At 44.6% G+C, this 16,024-nt stretch overlaps 1 protein-coding gene across 5 annotated transcripts in view; it reads left to right on the forward strand.

The window, feature by feature from the left end:
* The window catches only part of ttyh2 (tweety family member 2), a 32,895-nt gene that overhangs the window by 10,450 nt on the left and 6,421 nt on the right, over window positions 1-16,024 (forward strand). For 3 of the 5 annotated variants that reach the window (XM_058066619.2, XM_058066621.2, XM_058066624.2), the window contains 11 exons: window positions 1,489-1,600; window positions 5,325-5,551; window positions 6,398-6,493; window positions 9,116-9,188; window positions 11,143-11,212; window positions 11,285-11,340; window positions 13,084-13,176; window positions 13,247-13,339; window positions 13,395-13,537; window positions 14,557-14,739; window positions 14,802-14,880. In XM_058066619.2, coding sequence (XP_057922602.1) covers window positions 1,489-1,600; window positions 5,325-5,551; window positions 6,398-6,493; window positions 9,116-9,188; window positions 11,143-11,212; window positions 11,285-11,340; window positions 13,084-13,176; window positions 13,247-13,339; window positions 13,395-13,537; window positions 14,557-14,739; window positions 14,802-14,880 — 1,225 coding nt within the window. The remainder of the gene's footprint in view (window positions 1-1,488; window positions 1,601-5,324; window positions 5,552-6,397; window positions 6,494-9,115; window positions 9,189-11,142; window positions 11,213-11,284; window positions 11,341-13,083; window positions 13,177-13,246; window positions 13,340-13,394; window positions 13,538-14,556; window positions 14,740-14,801; window positions 14,881-16,024) is intronic. The other 2 variants (XM_058066620.2, XM_058066623.2) reach the window with 1 other exon arrangement.

Consider the following 16,024-nt stretch of genomic DNA (forward strand, 5'->3'; position numbering starts at 1 on the left):
TAATACCTTTTAGCACGATATGGTTAGTAGTACATGTTAGCATCTTTTAGCACAACAGGGTTAGCATCTTTTAGCATGACATGGTTAGTGTGACATGGTTAGCATCTTTTAGCAGAACATCGTTGGCATTTTGTAGTACAACATGGTTAGCATGACATGTTTCGCATAATTTAGCAGGACATGCTTAGCATCTTTTAGCATGAAGCAGAAAAGGAAGAAAGATGAATGTACGTGTACGTGCAGGAAATGAGAACATGTTCCAATTTGTTTGTCTGAATTGTTTCATCATGACTGCTCACTCTATCCGCTCTGCAAACCTTTTTATTTATTTATGTCATGTCTTTAACCCCCTACCCCCACCCCACCCGCACCCAGCTTTTCGCTGCATGTTTCCCCCAGGCGCTATGTTCAAACCGACTGTGTGTGAGCTAGCTTTAGCTGCAGGCTAAATGCTAATGAGAGTGAATACTGTAATACTGAATACTTGTAACCGGTGGTGTTTGACTCTCTGCATTGTGACTGAAGAGTGACGACACACACAGGGTTTACTCACATCCGATGGAAATACAACAAATATGTTCCAGTCAAAATGTGGCCGAAAATGTGCCCCTACAAGTTTTAAACTGAACACATTTGTGAAGCCATATGCACGCCGACCTCTCACATCGAGATCGCGAACAAGTAGAAAGGAGTGGCCTAAACTTGTGTTGCACTAATTAGAGCAGTAGGGGGGTACACAGTGAAGGTTTTATCGTTCCACGTTAATATGACAATGCAAACACATCAGGTATTACTTAAAACACAGACATTTGTGTAATGCTAACATTAACAGTATTTACAATGACATGACCTTGTTACAACTGTATTCATCACACAGCTTGACAATATTTCATAAGCAATATCATATTTCATACTGTATCAAACTTCCACATGCATAAGTAAAAGCACATAATTTAGCATGTTGCAATGCCTTTCATATTATCGATGAGAATGAATGTGGTGGTTATATGACATCAAATGGAGTACGTACTGACTGTATACAGTTATGCTAGCATGGCGCTAACAACACATATGTTTGCACCAAGTACCGTTCGCTTGATTCGCTTGATTGTCATGAAAGCTGTCCCTCAAAAGTTCCAGAAAAAAGCAGCAATAGTGCTTATCCAGCAGATAAGATGAAGTCTTGTTTTTCTTTATTTCATTTTTAATGAAAAAAGTATTTTGTATAGTAGTTAGCATCTTTGAGTTGTATCCTGACTACTGGTCCTCACCTGGGGATCCTTTCAGATTCAGGTGGATGGAATTGTGCTGTGAATGAGGAATATAGTATGATCAGAAGACATAAAAGTTATGAGGCTGTATGGAATATTAATCTAGGATCAATCATTAGTGCAGCTCACCTAATTCTTCACAGTTTTAAGACACAAATGTTGATGTGTTCATGCAAATGACTGTTGTGACCTGGTTGCCTGCCTTCCGTCTGTGCAGCGTGGCAGTGGGTGTGGGTTTCTATGGCAACAGCGAGACCAACGACGGCGTGTACCAGCTGACCTACTCCCTGTACAACGCCAACAACACGCTGGGCGGCGTGGACAGCCTGGTAGGTAGAACACTAGCAGCCTTGGACTGTTGACTTAGCAACCGCTAGCCTTAGTGAGTTCGCTAGTTAGTTGGTCTGTTATAGGGTAGAAGAATTTCTCACCTTCAGAAAGTCTGAGTATGAAAACTTTTTTCTTGAACCTGGTAAGACCAATTAAGAAGTAGGAATTGTGTATTCAGACCGGAATAACGCATCATTGGAAAGATGTTTATGTTTTCAGGGAGCTAAAGTCCTACCTCATGATCATGATCGCTGCTCCTTCATGGCTAGCTGTTTGGTGAACAAGGCACAGTTTCACACAGTATTCATTTCATATTGTCGTATTCATCCACTATCAAATTCTACTCTTCATTTCTCGTTGCCATGAGCAGCTAACCGCTTGAGGGGATGGGGGGCTGGAGCTGACTCTTGACCAATCGGAACAGAGTAGGCGTGGTCTCCGGGGGTCTTATAATCTCCCAGTAGCTCCTAACCACTTTGAAATAGCTCTTCAAGTATTTATTCATTTAATATCAATATCTATACCGACACAATTAGAAAGTGAGTCCGGCAGTAGCCTGGAGGTACTCCGGAGCGCTTGGAAGTGTGACCAATCACAGCAGAGTGGGCATGCCTGGGGGCAGGTCGTGGGTGGAATAAATGAAAATCGAGCATTTTCCAGATCCAAGAAAATCTAGCTGGAATAGGTGCCGATTCTGGAAGACCTAGGAAGTTTTCTGTCCAGGTTATGATGTGTAGCTGCTCTAGGAGTCCACAACTCAAATACTAATACAAAGGGCCCAACATGATCATCATGGGTCCCCTTTAATACCTGGCTGCTTCCTGCTCAGCTATCTGTCTGTGTTTATATCGTTTTCTCTTTCAGTTGTGGGGGAGATGATGATGACAGTGGCGTTTGAACACTAATACAAGAAATCCAGTTTGTTGGCTTTGACATGCTGTGACTGGCTGTTGTGTGCTTAGCTTATATGCTAAAAACATACAGTATACTTCAAAATAAAATAAGAGCTTTTGTACACTTGAAGAAAAAGAAGAAGAGGTCCTGCTCCTCTTGGGATCTGTCCCAGAAGTGTTCCAGCTCCTGTGTTGGTTGAACCACATCAGTCACATATATGGGATGTTTTATTTTATTAAGTGTTAGTAATATTCAATAAATATACCAGAGATGAGTTCGTAGATTGTCTAGCTGCACCACGCTAGGACCCTGGGGATGCTGCCCAGGAAAGAGGTGTTCATGGAGATGAATATGCTGCTAAGTGAGCTTTTGCCTGGTGGCTCCTTGAGAAGAGCAATGAGGAGCAGGACGCCACATTCCTGACGCAGAGAAGAGCGATGACGCGTGGGTGATGCATCGCGGCTTCAAGCGTGAGATGGAATGTAAAGAGTCGGGTATGGAAAGGAACATCCGACTAATGAGGCGAGATGCTGCTGCTGCTGATGACTGAATTCCACAGATGATCTTTCTGCCTCTGCCTGATGCGCTTGCTAGATCACTGAAACTCCACTCAGATGCTTCTATTTCTGGAGATAGACGTCAGCTGCTGGCTTTTCTCTTGTCACTTCTTTTAGTAGGATTCTGGAACAATAAAACCAAACCAGTATGGACGGGACCAGGATGGAAGCTACTGGATTGTTTGAAAGCCTCCTATGATGCAAAAGGGACTTTTTAATGATGTTCATGATGTAATGATGTCATCCCTCGTGTAAGCTTTAAGCATAGCATGCTAACAAGCTAATTAGTTCTTATTCTAAACTTAAGAAAGGCTTTCAAAGGAGTGGGGAAGAAGAGCAAAGTAAGTCGCCAAAAACTTCCACATGGAACGGGAGGATAACCTTGTTCACTTCATCATGACAGACATGCCATAGCTGACTTCATGCGGTGTTAAGCTAATGCTCTGCTTCTCAGTTATTTTCTGTCATGGCCCCCCACTACCCCAAGGGACAGAAATGTTTCCACGCCCCCCAGAAGTCTTCCCAGAAGAGTGGAAGTTGGACAGTGGAGACCACCTCCATGGTTTTGTCCATCCAGGGTTAGCAACACAGGACCAGACAGCACAGCTTGTCAACAGTCCTGAGAGACCAGCCACTGCGTCATTGGATGTGACCTTCTCTATTTGGGGAATCTCATGCTAGCTGCTTTCCTGGAGGGAGTGCATGGCAAACATGCATCTATAGACTGCCAAGGAGTCCACTTCTTAAGCAGGACAAAGAGTCCAGTGTGCCGCAGTCCCACCACCCCCCTCTGACCCACCAAGCAGAGGAAACAAAATGAAAATGAATTCCTGGCTTCTGATTGGCAGAGCAAGATGTGCAAATGAAGAATGGAGGCCTCACCGGCCTTTGGAGCTTTTGTGGACTTGCCATTGCGAGAAGACCCTGATTGGCCACAGTCTGGAAGTTATGCTGATCATGTGTTGATGAAGGAAAAAGATGGAGCCTGGCCAAACAGGATGTTGTTAAGATGCTTTAAAGGGACCAAAGAAGCAGGAATAAGAATTCCATTGTTTGGAGAAGGTTGGCAGAAAGCACGGCCCGGTGGACTGGTGGTCTGGGCCCATGTTGGGGACACTTTGCATAATCCAGCATCTACATGTAAGTGTTTTCTACGTTCCTGCAAGGTTCCTGCACTCACTATCCTGAACCCTTTGGATGGATGATCTTCTTCAGCTGCCTTCATTTTCATCTTTTGGTGAAGCCGACGGCCACTTTCTGATGTTCATGAGCCAGCCGTGAAAATAGTTGCTGTTTCTGGGGTGACCAAGAGGCCGAGTTTGTGTTCCCTTTCACGCTGCGGTTTCCACATTAATCTTGAATGAGCTTTCCCGTCAAGAGGACGTTCCCCGTTAAGCCGCATGATGTTCTCTTATTGTTTCTTTTTGAGATAAAAATGGAGGAGTAAAAATTGCTTTGCGCCCAGCCTCTCACATCCAACTATTGCTGCTGGAGGCTGAGGCTTTCTTGTCTGACCCCATGACTGATGGTATCATCATCGTGCATGTGTGAGCAGATAAAAATATGTGTTCCTTATCATGGTGAGAATAAAATGATGTGTGAAATATGGAGTCATCTTGTCACAGTCTGAAGCTATCCATGCCAGTGGTTGGTTCACCTTGATGTTTAACTATTCTACCATCTTTGTCAACACATTTTGCCTGGCTCCACTGTCTCTCTGGCGGCAGCTAACCAGCTAGCTTTAGCTATATGCCTCGTCTTTGGTCCACGCATTCCAAAAGTGACATTTTTTCTTTAAAATAATAAAGCAATGCGGTTCATCGGAAGCTGGTTTTTGACCTAAGGAAGCTAGGATGGCTGTAACATTCATGGGGTATGTGCTACTTACTTTCTAAAAGTATCACTTAACAACTTTGCTCTGTTATAATAATGATGTTGTTGAACATTAAGACATAGTGTATGCACCAGTGGACCAGCGTTCCTGGGGCTGAGCAGCATTACGTTACAGCAGGTGGTTTTGTAGCGCACACTAAGGTGTGAGAGAACGGTACCCCCAGGGTCTCTCTCATTTGCTTTTGGAAAAAATGCCAGATTTTGCCTGTGTTTTGGTATCACATTGCACGTAGTAAAGTCGTGGCTTTATCCGTCCACCAAATGGAGTGGCCAAACAAAGCAATCTTCAATATGCCTCGTATGATGGAAAGGTGTTCGGTAGCTAAGATGTGGAGGCACTGAGAGCGCTAACCTTGCCGTGTGTGTCTTGCGTGGGGAGCTGCAGGTGACCACCACCATGGGCAGCATGAAGAGCGGTCTGCATCAGCACCTGGCCAGACTGGACGAGATCTTCGCCACACGTGGCGACTACGTTCAGACCCTGCAGTTCATGCAGCAGATGGCCGACAACATCATCAAGCAGCTTCTGGGCCTGCCGGACTGGGCACGGGCCGACATGGACCTGGCGTCAGTGGCCGACCTCACAGCGAGCGTGGAGTACTACAGGTGAGGAGCACCACACCTTCTTTCGTCTTGTTGCCAGGTGAGACACATCGACATTTGAAGAATACAAAAGTTGCCTTTGGAACGTGTCCAGGAACTTGTAGCATGCACCAAAATACACGGGGCGCTATCACGGCATGTAAAAATAACTTTGCACTAAAGCAGGCTTCACTGTACATCTTAAAATACCTCTATGTTTGATCATTGACTTTTTCTTCAGCAAATATGCTAAGCTGGCATGATGTTCCTGTTAAAATGTGGGTGTAATGTTACCTACCCTAACGCTGCTGAATGTGATACTACCTTTACTGCATCTGTCATCTACTCCCTGGGTACACACTTACACTGTACCGAAGTACACAATAGCACTTCTTGGGTTAGCATTAGCATTAAAGGTCCACACAAAAAATAGATGTCAGTTCCAGCATGAAAATTATGTAGAAAAACAAGAGCTTACAGGGTGTGTGCAGGAGTGCATTAGTGTGTGTGTGTGTGTGTGTGTGTGTGTGTAATGTGCCTGGTCTTTCCCAGCCTGAAAGATGGTTCTGTCTCTACAGCGGCCTGCCAGGATCAAATGTGCGGGTATGAGAGTGCATGAGGAGTGCTTGGTGTGTTATGATTGAATGAAGCATATGTGACACCAACACACACCCGTTTGGGTCTGTTGGAGTGGGGACGTGTCGATGAGGGTGGAAATAAGACAGTGGAGCACAATGGAGGACACCAAGGGATGCTAAAGGAAGGAATAGTTAGGAGCGACGAAGGTACCAAGCTGTGTTATGTGTATGGGTCTGTGGTGGGGTGGCGAGGCCCTGTGAGTCGGACTGTAAGTTTGTTACTGTGTTCCAGGTGGCTGGCCTACCTGCTGCTCCTCATCCTGGACCTGATCATCTGCCTGCTGGCTTGTCTGGGACTCGCCAAGCAGTCTCGCTGGCTGCTCACCACGTACGTCCTCACCTCTTTCAATTGCATGCCCGAAACACAATGATACATCTAGATCTAGATACTGTACATAGATATGTACATAGATACATGATACATAGATACATGGCTACATGGATATATAGATAAATGGATGGATACATGGATACATACTATACATGGATACATACTAGATACACGGATGCATGGATACATAGATACACTGATACATGGATACATGGATCCATAGATACATGGATACGTGGATACGTGGATACGTGGATACATGGATACGTATGCCCGATCGCCCTAGAGTTTAGTCCTTGTTCTGGGGACTTCCAACAAAAGCTGGTTTGTGGATCATATGAGGTTCCGAACCTGCACCTGTTTAGACAAAGCAAGGCCATTATGGGCTTTAAAAACAATGATTAACATTTTAAAATCAATTCTAAAAAAACAGGAAGCCTGTGAAGCGCAAATAAAACTGGGGTGATGTGTTCCCGACATGGAGTGTTTGTTAAAAAGCGTTCAACGTCATTCTGGACCATCTGAAGACAGTTGAGTGAATACTTGGAGACACCAACATACAATGCATTGCAGTAGTCAATTCTTTATTTAATAAAAGCATGAATGGTTCTTTCCAAGTCTGCACGATTTAAGAATGGTTTTACCTTTGTTAAAACCCGTAACTGATAAAAACTGGCCCTGACCACACTGTCAATTTGCTTGTCCAATTTGAAGCTGCTATCAAAGATAACCCCAAGATTCCTCACAGTAGATTTTGACTTCACTTTCGACTTCTGTTGTTTTTTGGCATCAACAGAACGGGCAATGTCATTGTGCACTTTTAAGATTGCGGCCTCTTGAACTCCTGGTCCTGAACCCAGACTGGAATTTTTCAAGAACACAGTTACTTTCTAAAAACAATTGCAGCTGCGTAAAAACTATTTTCTCAAGGACTTTTGAAATAAAAGGCAAATTAGAGACAGGTCTGAAATTGGACAGAACACTGGCATCAAGATGTGCTTTTTTAAGACGTGGTCTCACTATGGCATGTTTAATTATTAGGAACACATCCTGAGCTCAGTCAAGTGTTCATTAAAACCATCAGGGAAGTGGAAAGCACCTCTGTCCAGAGGACAACTTGTAGTTCTCATATACGTAACATAATCTGTAAGAGAAGAAGAGAAACAGGTTCAAAATGGTCGAACACAGCAGAGTGTGAGGCAGTAACAGTTTGGTAGCTGCTCAGTGCTCTCACAGACTTCACTTTGTCAACAAAAAAGTGTAAGAAGTCCTTGCAGGTGGAAACAGTGGCGTCACACAGAGGAGAGGTGTGGGGGTTCACAACAGAGTTTATAGTACGAAAGAACACACAAGGGCAATGCCCATTTGTGGAAATAATATTGGACAGGTATTTGGACTTGGCCTCTTTCACAGCCCTCTGATACTGAACGAGACTGTCCCTCAGTATTTCAAGTGATACATGTAAATGATGCTTCTTCCAGCGTCACTCTGCCTGTCTGCAGCGTTGTCTGAGGACCCGGGTAGAGTCATTTAACCAGAGATCGGCCATTGGTTTAGAGGACCTGTGCCTGAGAGGAGCAATAGTGTCCAGGATCCCAGTGCAAGTCGAATAAAAAGATGACAGAAAGCTGTCTGGGCATTTAGCAGTGTTGGGCCAGGAAGGCTCTCTGACGCCTCAGTCACACCACTTTCTGTGGCAACGTTTGCGAGGCAGGTGAACAGGTAGACTCTGCAGGTAGTGTGGCACAGACGACAAAAACGGTGGTAGCGACTTTGATTGTCCCCTACAGCCATAGATCTTAGGCTTTATCAAGCAAGGTCAAGGTCTGGCGATCATACATCAGTCACGGTGACACATTCTGGACAAAAACTGTTATTAACCATATGAGGAGCAAACATAGAGCAAAGGTAGACGGTCTGCCATGCACAGCGTTAATCACTTACATTAATCACTTGCACCTGTTCCTAGTTTAGTCACTTCCCTATTTAGGTCAGGTGAGTTGTCCTGGTGCGTTTTGGTTTGTTGTTTTCAGTGAGTCTTGTTAATAAAGTATAGACCTGAACATTTGGTCCTGGTTTCTGCATGCTTGGGATCGAATCACAACGCCTCTGTGCATCCTTCCATGTATACATCCACCCATCCAACTATCCATCCATCCATGTATCCCTCCATTCATCCACCCACCCATCCATCCATCCATCCATCCATCCACCAATCCACGATGGTGTCCCCCTGCTTTGCTCAGCTTGACCTACTAACAACAACACGCCACCCTGCTGCAACCGTGTTTTGTCAAGCATGTCTGCTGTCCCTGGGGGGGCCAAGAGAGGCGAGGCAGGGTGGACTATCAGGACTATTAGTGCAGACCTGCCAACATGTATGAATTTCTTGTAGTCAGCAACCACTTTAAATATGCTTGAATGCTTCACTGCTCTCCATTGTCTCTGCTTTCACTCTGTACAGTACAGATCAATAAATAGATATTATCACTTTCTCGATAGTATTTCTAATCAGGGGGGGTGCGAAAACATGCCTACCCCCCAGTGGGTCCATGACCATTGAGAACCAATGGTCTAGTTGGATGAACTTTAACCTTTGAACCCTCCCCCCCTCCCCAGGATGATGCTGTGTGGGGTGCTGACCCTGATCCTCAGCTGGGCGTCACTTGGAGCTGAACTGGCCACTGCTGTGGTGAGTTTTTACACGGCTTCATTTCGCCGCCCTCCATTACATCATTCCTCTTACTGTCCTGTGCACAACAAAAGGACAATGTTCCACCTGTGTCCCAAAGCCAGCACTTATTGATCGGCACTGTTAGCACGTATTCAACAACCCTGACTTGTACTTGGAAGACGTGTCTTCTTAGCCTTCTTGCTGCATCTTACTGTAAAACATCCTCATGTATTAGTCTAAGCGGTGACACTACCATACTAATGATTAGTATTTCACATTCACACTTTCAAAGTTCACGGGTCATCAAAGTAGTTCATTCATTCATTAATTTTCTACCGCTTATTCTAATGAGGGACGCGGGGGTGCTGGAGCATATCCCAGCTGTCTTCGGGCAAGAGGCGGGGTACACCCTGGACTGGTCGCCAGCCAATCACAGGGCACATACATATAGACAACCATTCAACCATTCACACTCACATTCATACCTATGGACAATTTGGAGTCGCCAATTAACCTAGCATGTTTTTGGAAAGTGGGAGGAAACCGGAGTACCTGGAGAAAACCCACGCATGCACGGGGAGAACATGCAAACTCCACACAGACATGGCCAAGGGTGATTAAAGTAGTTTATATCATTTAATCATTCGGTTCAATATGGCAATGAAGATGATGACACATGACATTCCTCCATAGTGAAGTCTTTTCTAGCCGCTACGAGTCAACACAACTTTTGGTGGAGATACAGTCACATGAGCTCTCACGTAGTACATCCATGATCCCAATAAGAAAAATGAAAGTTGCACCTCCGTATACAGTTGCAGACATCTCTTCACCACTTTGCTTGTGGGGCACCAGCGAATCAGCAGGGGAGCCTCATGTCAGCTGACTGATATATGGTATGGTTCATGCCCTGGACCCAAACCACCTCGTAGCTTGTGTTGGAGGTAATGGCCACACTGCCAATGTAGGTGCTAACGCTAGCATAGCTGTGTCATGCTACAGCGCTAACACAACGTACTCACAAGGACCTCAAACAAGGACCTCAAACAATGCACAATGATGAGCCAATTCAAGAAACAATACAAGCAGTTGATGTTTGTTAAATACAAGGATGAAGAGTCTTGAACCAGTCATAATGTGCTATATATATCACTATATTGACACTTACTATGGTACCCATTATGCCATGTATGGTCATATCACCTTGTACTTCGGTACAAGGTACATTATTTAAAAAAAAAAAAAAACCTAAAACTGTATTATGGAAAGCAGGAAGTGAACAAATGTAACAGTTACTGATTGTAAAAGTAACAGATGGAGGGATAGGATTTAATAAGCTTTGCTTCTTCCTACTCCTTTTGGACATGTGGAACTGTGAACTGATTATGGGATGCACTCAATTGTAATCTGATGCATGTTCAAATGAAATAAAACCATTACCATTACATTTCAAAACAAGCATCATGCTAAGTTAGCATAGTAACTGAAGAAAAAGATTACAGATATTTGGCAAAACACCAGCGTTTATTTTAATAAGTGTAGCGAAGCCTGTTGTTTGTTGTTGTTTTTTTATAAAGCCATTTTCGGAAGCTGTGAGCACACCCCTGCTGACTGATGGCTGAAGCTAAAATCCAGGAGGCGGACCGGTCTAGCTGGGGGCGAATTAGAGGTGCCACCATGTCCATGAAGGGAGGGGGTTTTCCTTCATGTCATCATGGAAAGTTGCACCTTCTCTCCAAAGTGAAACAAAGAAAGGGAGGAGAAGATGTAGCTGCTAAAGTGTGCTCCGATGATAGCACACCATTGATATGGCACGTTTGCATGACGGAGGTGTAAAGATGCTCCATATGAGGTTTTCAGCCTTTGTGGGTTGAGCTCTCAGAGATGAGATAAAGATGTTCTTCCTCCGCTTGGCCACAGAGTGCTTCTGAAATATTGATATCACACGTTGCTTTCTCTCTCTTATTTTCAGGGCACCAGTGACTTCTGTGTGGCACCTGACAAGTACATCATGAGCCAAGTCAAAGGTGTCGTGGGCACAGGTGTGGCATTTGTGCGCGTTCACAACACTGAATAAACGCCCAGCACGTTCCTAATGTTGTGTCTGCTTGCAGATATCCTGCATTACTACATTTACTGCAACCACACCCTCTCCAATCCTTACCAGCAGGTAGGAACACATACAAATATTACAGTAAATAATAATATACACAGCTATACTCTGACTTCATGCACTCAACCTCATATTACATAAACTGTATATACCTATACCTATTATATACATGATACCTAATATTGTGGACAGTAGTCTTTTTTTGCATGTTTGTCACACTTCAATGTTTCAGATGAAACTAATGTAAATATTAGTCAATGACATCATAACTCAACACTTGATGCACTTTTCAAATGAAACATTTTATAATGAAAGGACAGAAAAAGATCCAAAGCTACATGGTCCTTCTGTTCCAAAACATGAAACAGAGGTGAACCTTGCCAGGACTAGCCGGCCAAACAAAATGAGCACAGCCACAACTCACCTGAGAGGTCACAAAAGACCCGACAACAACATCTAAAGAAGTGCAGGTCCCACTTGCCTCACTTAATGTCAGTGTTCATGACTCCACCATAAGACCACTGGGCAATAACAAGTTTCTAGACCAAAAGCACGGCTGACGAAAAATAACATTAAGGCTGGTAAAACATGTTGATGATCTCCAAGACCTTTGGGAAAATACTTGGGAACGTTTTGGAAGGTGTGTGTCCCATTCCATCTCGCATTGAAAAAGAAGGGTCAGATGTCAGATGTGGTTGTAGTGTGATGGTCCAGGGCAACTTTGCTCGTCCAGCAGGACCATGATCCAAAACACAGCAGCGAGTCCACCAAAGCACATGAAGACATTGGGGCAGCCTAGTCCAAGTCCTGAGCTGAATCCTATTGGGTTGCTGGAAAAGCCTCCAATGTGTCTGAATGACAACAATCCCTCCACAGCACTGGAAGAGAGTTATCACCAAGGCTTCGTTGCCGTTGTTGCTGCTAAGGGGGGCTCAAGCACTTATTGGCCTTAGGGAGCACCTTTTCACACAAGGACATGGAGCTTTGGAAAAGGGTAATCAAGTGTTGAGACGCCATGACTAATATTTATTTATTTGGTGATCTGAAACATTTAAGTGTGACAAATATGTTAAAGATAATAAATCTGGAGGGAGGCAAGCACCCCACCACTGTGTATAAAAACATGACCGTGCCCCCCACCCCCACTGTGAAATATGGAGGCCATTGTCATCTCCAGGCGAGGTTGTGCTTGTTGAGGCCATCTTTAGGCCAATGTTACCCCCTGTTGGTAAACATGTAGACCTACAACATCCATAATGACACCAAACCACGTGTTACAGTGATTTATTGTTGTTTCATCTTCCCTCGAAAACATCTTTTCATTTTTGATGCTTTTTCATTTTTTCAATGCTTTCACTGCAAAGCAGGACTGGCAATAAATCCGAAATAAATCAAATATTGACCAGGAAGTGACTGCTTTGAAGCTTAAAAATGCATGAATAAAAATATACTATAACAACACAGAATGATGTGTTTAGCATTTTGATATATGTAATTAAACATGATTAAAAACAAAAATCCCTGAAATACCTAATGTATCCAATAAGAAATAGAAATAAGAATGATAGTATATCATGTTAATAGTAAAACTGTCATTTTTTACATGATTTATTATACTTTTTCAATAACATGCTAATTACAATTACATGCTAATTACTACTTTAGTAATAATTCAAACACTTTTCCATCGGTATATGTATTTGTACTGTATATGTACATGTAGTATTCACAATTTACTACATAGCACATGTATGATGTTTTGACTGATAAAAGTCAAGGTAATCCATTCCTTGTTTGCAGCCTCTTACGCTTTTCCAGAGGTCTCTGACCACCATGCAGATCCAGATCCAAGGTCTGCTGCAGTTCGCCGTGCCGCTCTTCCCTACGGCGGAGGTAAAGCATGACACGTTTGCTGTCTTACTATGCCGCCTTCCTCATCACCGGTGTGGTGTCTTCCGTGCAGAGAGACCTCCTGGGCATCCAACGCCTTCTCAACACGTCAGAGGCCAGCCTGCACCAGCTGACTGCTCTGCTGGACTGCAGGGGACTCAACAAGGTGAGGCCGCGACTACACAACACAACAACACACATGCCAACTCTCCTTTGCGCAGGACTACCTGGACGCTATGGTGGGCGTGTGCTACGACGGCGTGGAGGGCGTGCTCTACCTATGCCTCTTCTCTATTTTGGCGGCATGCGCCTTCACCGTCATGCTGTGTGCCGTCCCCAAAGCCTGGACACAAATAGCTAGCAGGTCCGTTTGGTGTCAGCTTTCATCATTGCCACCTTCTAGAAATAGGTCTTCATCAGAAAAGTACAAAACAAAAAGATTAGGTTAGGGGTTCCAAGGTTTTGGTATGGGTACTAGGTTAGGGGTTACTAGGTTAGGTCTTACCAGGTTAGGGTTAGTAGTTTAGGGGTTGCTCGGTTTGGGTTAGGCCTTAACAGGTTAGGGTTAGTAGTTTAGGAGTTACTAGGTTTGGGGTTACTAGCTTTGGGTTAGGGGTTACTAGATTAGGCTTTACTAGGGTAAGGTTAGTAGTTTAGGGGATACTAGGTTTGGTTTAGGGGTTACTAGGTTAGGGTTAGTAGTTTAGGGGTTACTAGGTTTGGTGTTACTAGCTTTGGGTTAGGGGTTACTAGATTAGGCCTTACTAGGGTAGGCTTAGTAGTTTAGGGGATACTAGGTTTGGTTTAGGGGTTACTAGGTTAGGGTTAGTAGTTTAGGGGTTACTAGGTTAGGTTACGATGTTAGGGTTAGTAGATTTGGGGTTACCAGGTTTGGGGTTACTAGGTTAGGCCTTACTAGTTGAGAGTTAGTAGTTTAGGGGTTACTAGGTTTGGGGTTAATAGGTTTGGGTCAGGGATTACTAGGTTAGGGTTAGTAGTTAGGGGTTACTAGGTTAGTGTTAGTATATTAAGGGTTACTATGTTTGGGTAAGGGGTTACTAGGTTAGGGCTAGTAGTTTAGGGGTTACTAGGTTTGGGTTAGGCGTTAATAGGTTAGGCCTTACTAGGTTGGGGTTAGTAGTTTAGTGGTTACAAGGTTTGGGTTAGCGGTTAGGGTTAGGGGTGACTAGGTTAGGGCTGACTAGGTTAGGTCTTACTTGGTTTGGGTTAGAAGTGACTAGGTTAGGGGTTACTAGGTTAGGTCCTACAAGGTTTGGGTTTCGGGGTGACTAGGTTAGGGTTAGGAGGTTGGAGGACCAGCACGACCAGCTTGTGAGAACAAGAGGAATCCATTAAAAACCTCTCATATCCATCCGTCCTCAGGGAGCAGGACTACGACGACATCGATGATGAGGACCCCTTCAACCCACGGCGGAACGGAATGGCCTCACAGAACCAGAACCAGACTAACATGCACAGCTTGTGCAGCTACAGTAGCAGCATGGGCAGCCAAAACAGCCTCCAGCCTCCCCCGCCCCTCTCTAGCACACCCATGGGCGACTACACGTATGGATTTATTGACCGATGTTAAAAATGTTCTTCTTCCTTCCTCTTCTTTGTCTCTTCAGGAACCAGCATGCCCTGTTTGGAGGGAACCCTCGTTATGAGAACGTGCCTCTGATTGGACGAGGCTCGCCCCCACCCTCGGTAGGTCCAGCCCCTTGTGTGACCCCCCCACCCTGAGGCACAAATGAAGCATAAAGAAACCAGCCAACAACATTTAGGCCAGAGCTCCAGGATTTAATAGTAGGGCTGCACAGCGGCCGAGTGGTTAGGAGCTAGGAGACCTGAGTTCAATTCCACTCTCGGCCATCTCTGTGTGGAGTTTGCATGTTCTCCCCGTGCATGTGTGCATTTTCTCCGGGGACTCCGGCTTCCTCCTACATTGCAAAAACATGCTAGGTTTATTGGTGACTCCAAATTGTCCATAGGTATGAATGTGAGTGTGAATGGTTGTTTGTCTATATGTGCTATATATTATATTATGTGCTATATATATATTGGCTGGCCACCAGTCCAGGGTGTACCCCGCCTCTCGCCCGAAGACAGCTGGGATAGGCTCCAGCACCACTACCCCCGCGACCCTTGTGAGGACAAGCCGTAGAAAATGAATGAATTAATGATATACTGTATATACATCAGGATATATACTGTTTATACGTATACTGTATATTAGGGATGTTCCGATCAGGCTTTTATGTTGCCAATACCAATCCTGATCATCCATGTGTGAAAAGCAGGTTTTCCCACCTCTGCTGGGCCCTCCAGCTGCATCCTTTGCCTTCTGAACCACAGATGCAATTGACTCCCCCTTTTGTGGCTGGAGAAAATGCCAGCGGTCACTGCTGAAATCAGCACCTTTCAAGAGCAGCACAAATGCTCACTCATCAGGGTCCACACAAGCTGTGTATTGGACAGCGGAACTGGGAAAGTGCAGAGACTAATGTGCACCCACCACTGACTCAGAAGTGGTTGCAGGGTCACACGTCATCCATAGTCTGATGCAGCCCTGCACACAACAAAAGTTCCTCCTGCACTTAAAAGTGTCTGCATGCTCCCAAATCTGTACTGAAGCGGTAGTCATTACCAAATTTTGCCACACACTTGCAAGTACAGTGCCCGCCCACAAATGCCACACTAATCTAAAGCTTGGTGAAACATTTTTGAGGCATATTTTGTGCAAAAGAGTGCAAAACTTCTATTACTCTCACAAAGACAGGGAGTCCCACACACGGCAGTTATACTTGTTCTGGATGTTGCGGGGGGGCTGAGCTGAATCGGCGGTGGGGAT

The sequence above is a fragment of the Doryrhamphus excisus genome, linkage group LG2 (assembly GCF_037039965.1).
Source record: "Doryrhamphus excisus strain RoL-2023G ecotype Guam linkage group LG2, RoL_Dexc_Guam_v1.1, whole genome shotgun sequence".
Lineage (NCBI taxonomy): Eukaryota > Metazoa > Chordata > Actinopteri > Syngnathiformes > Syngnathidae > Doryrhamphus > Doryrhamphus excisus.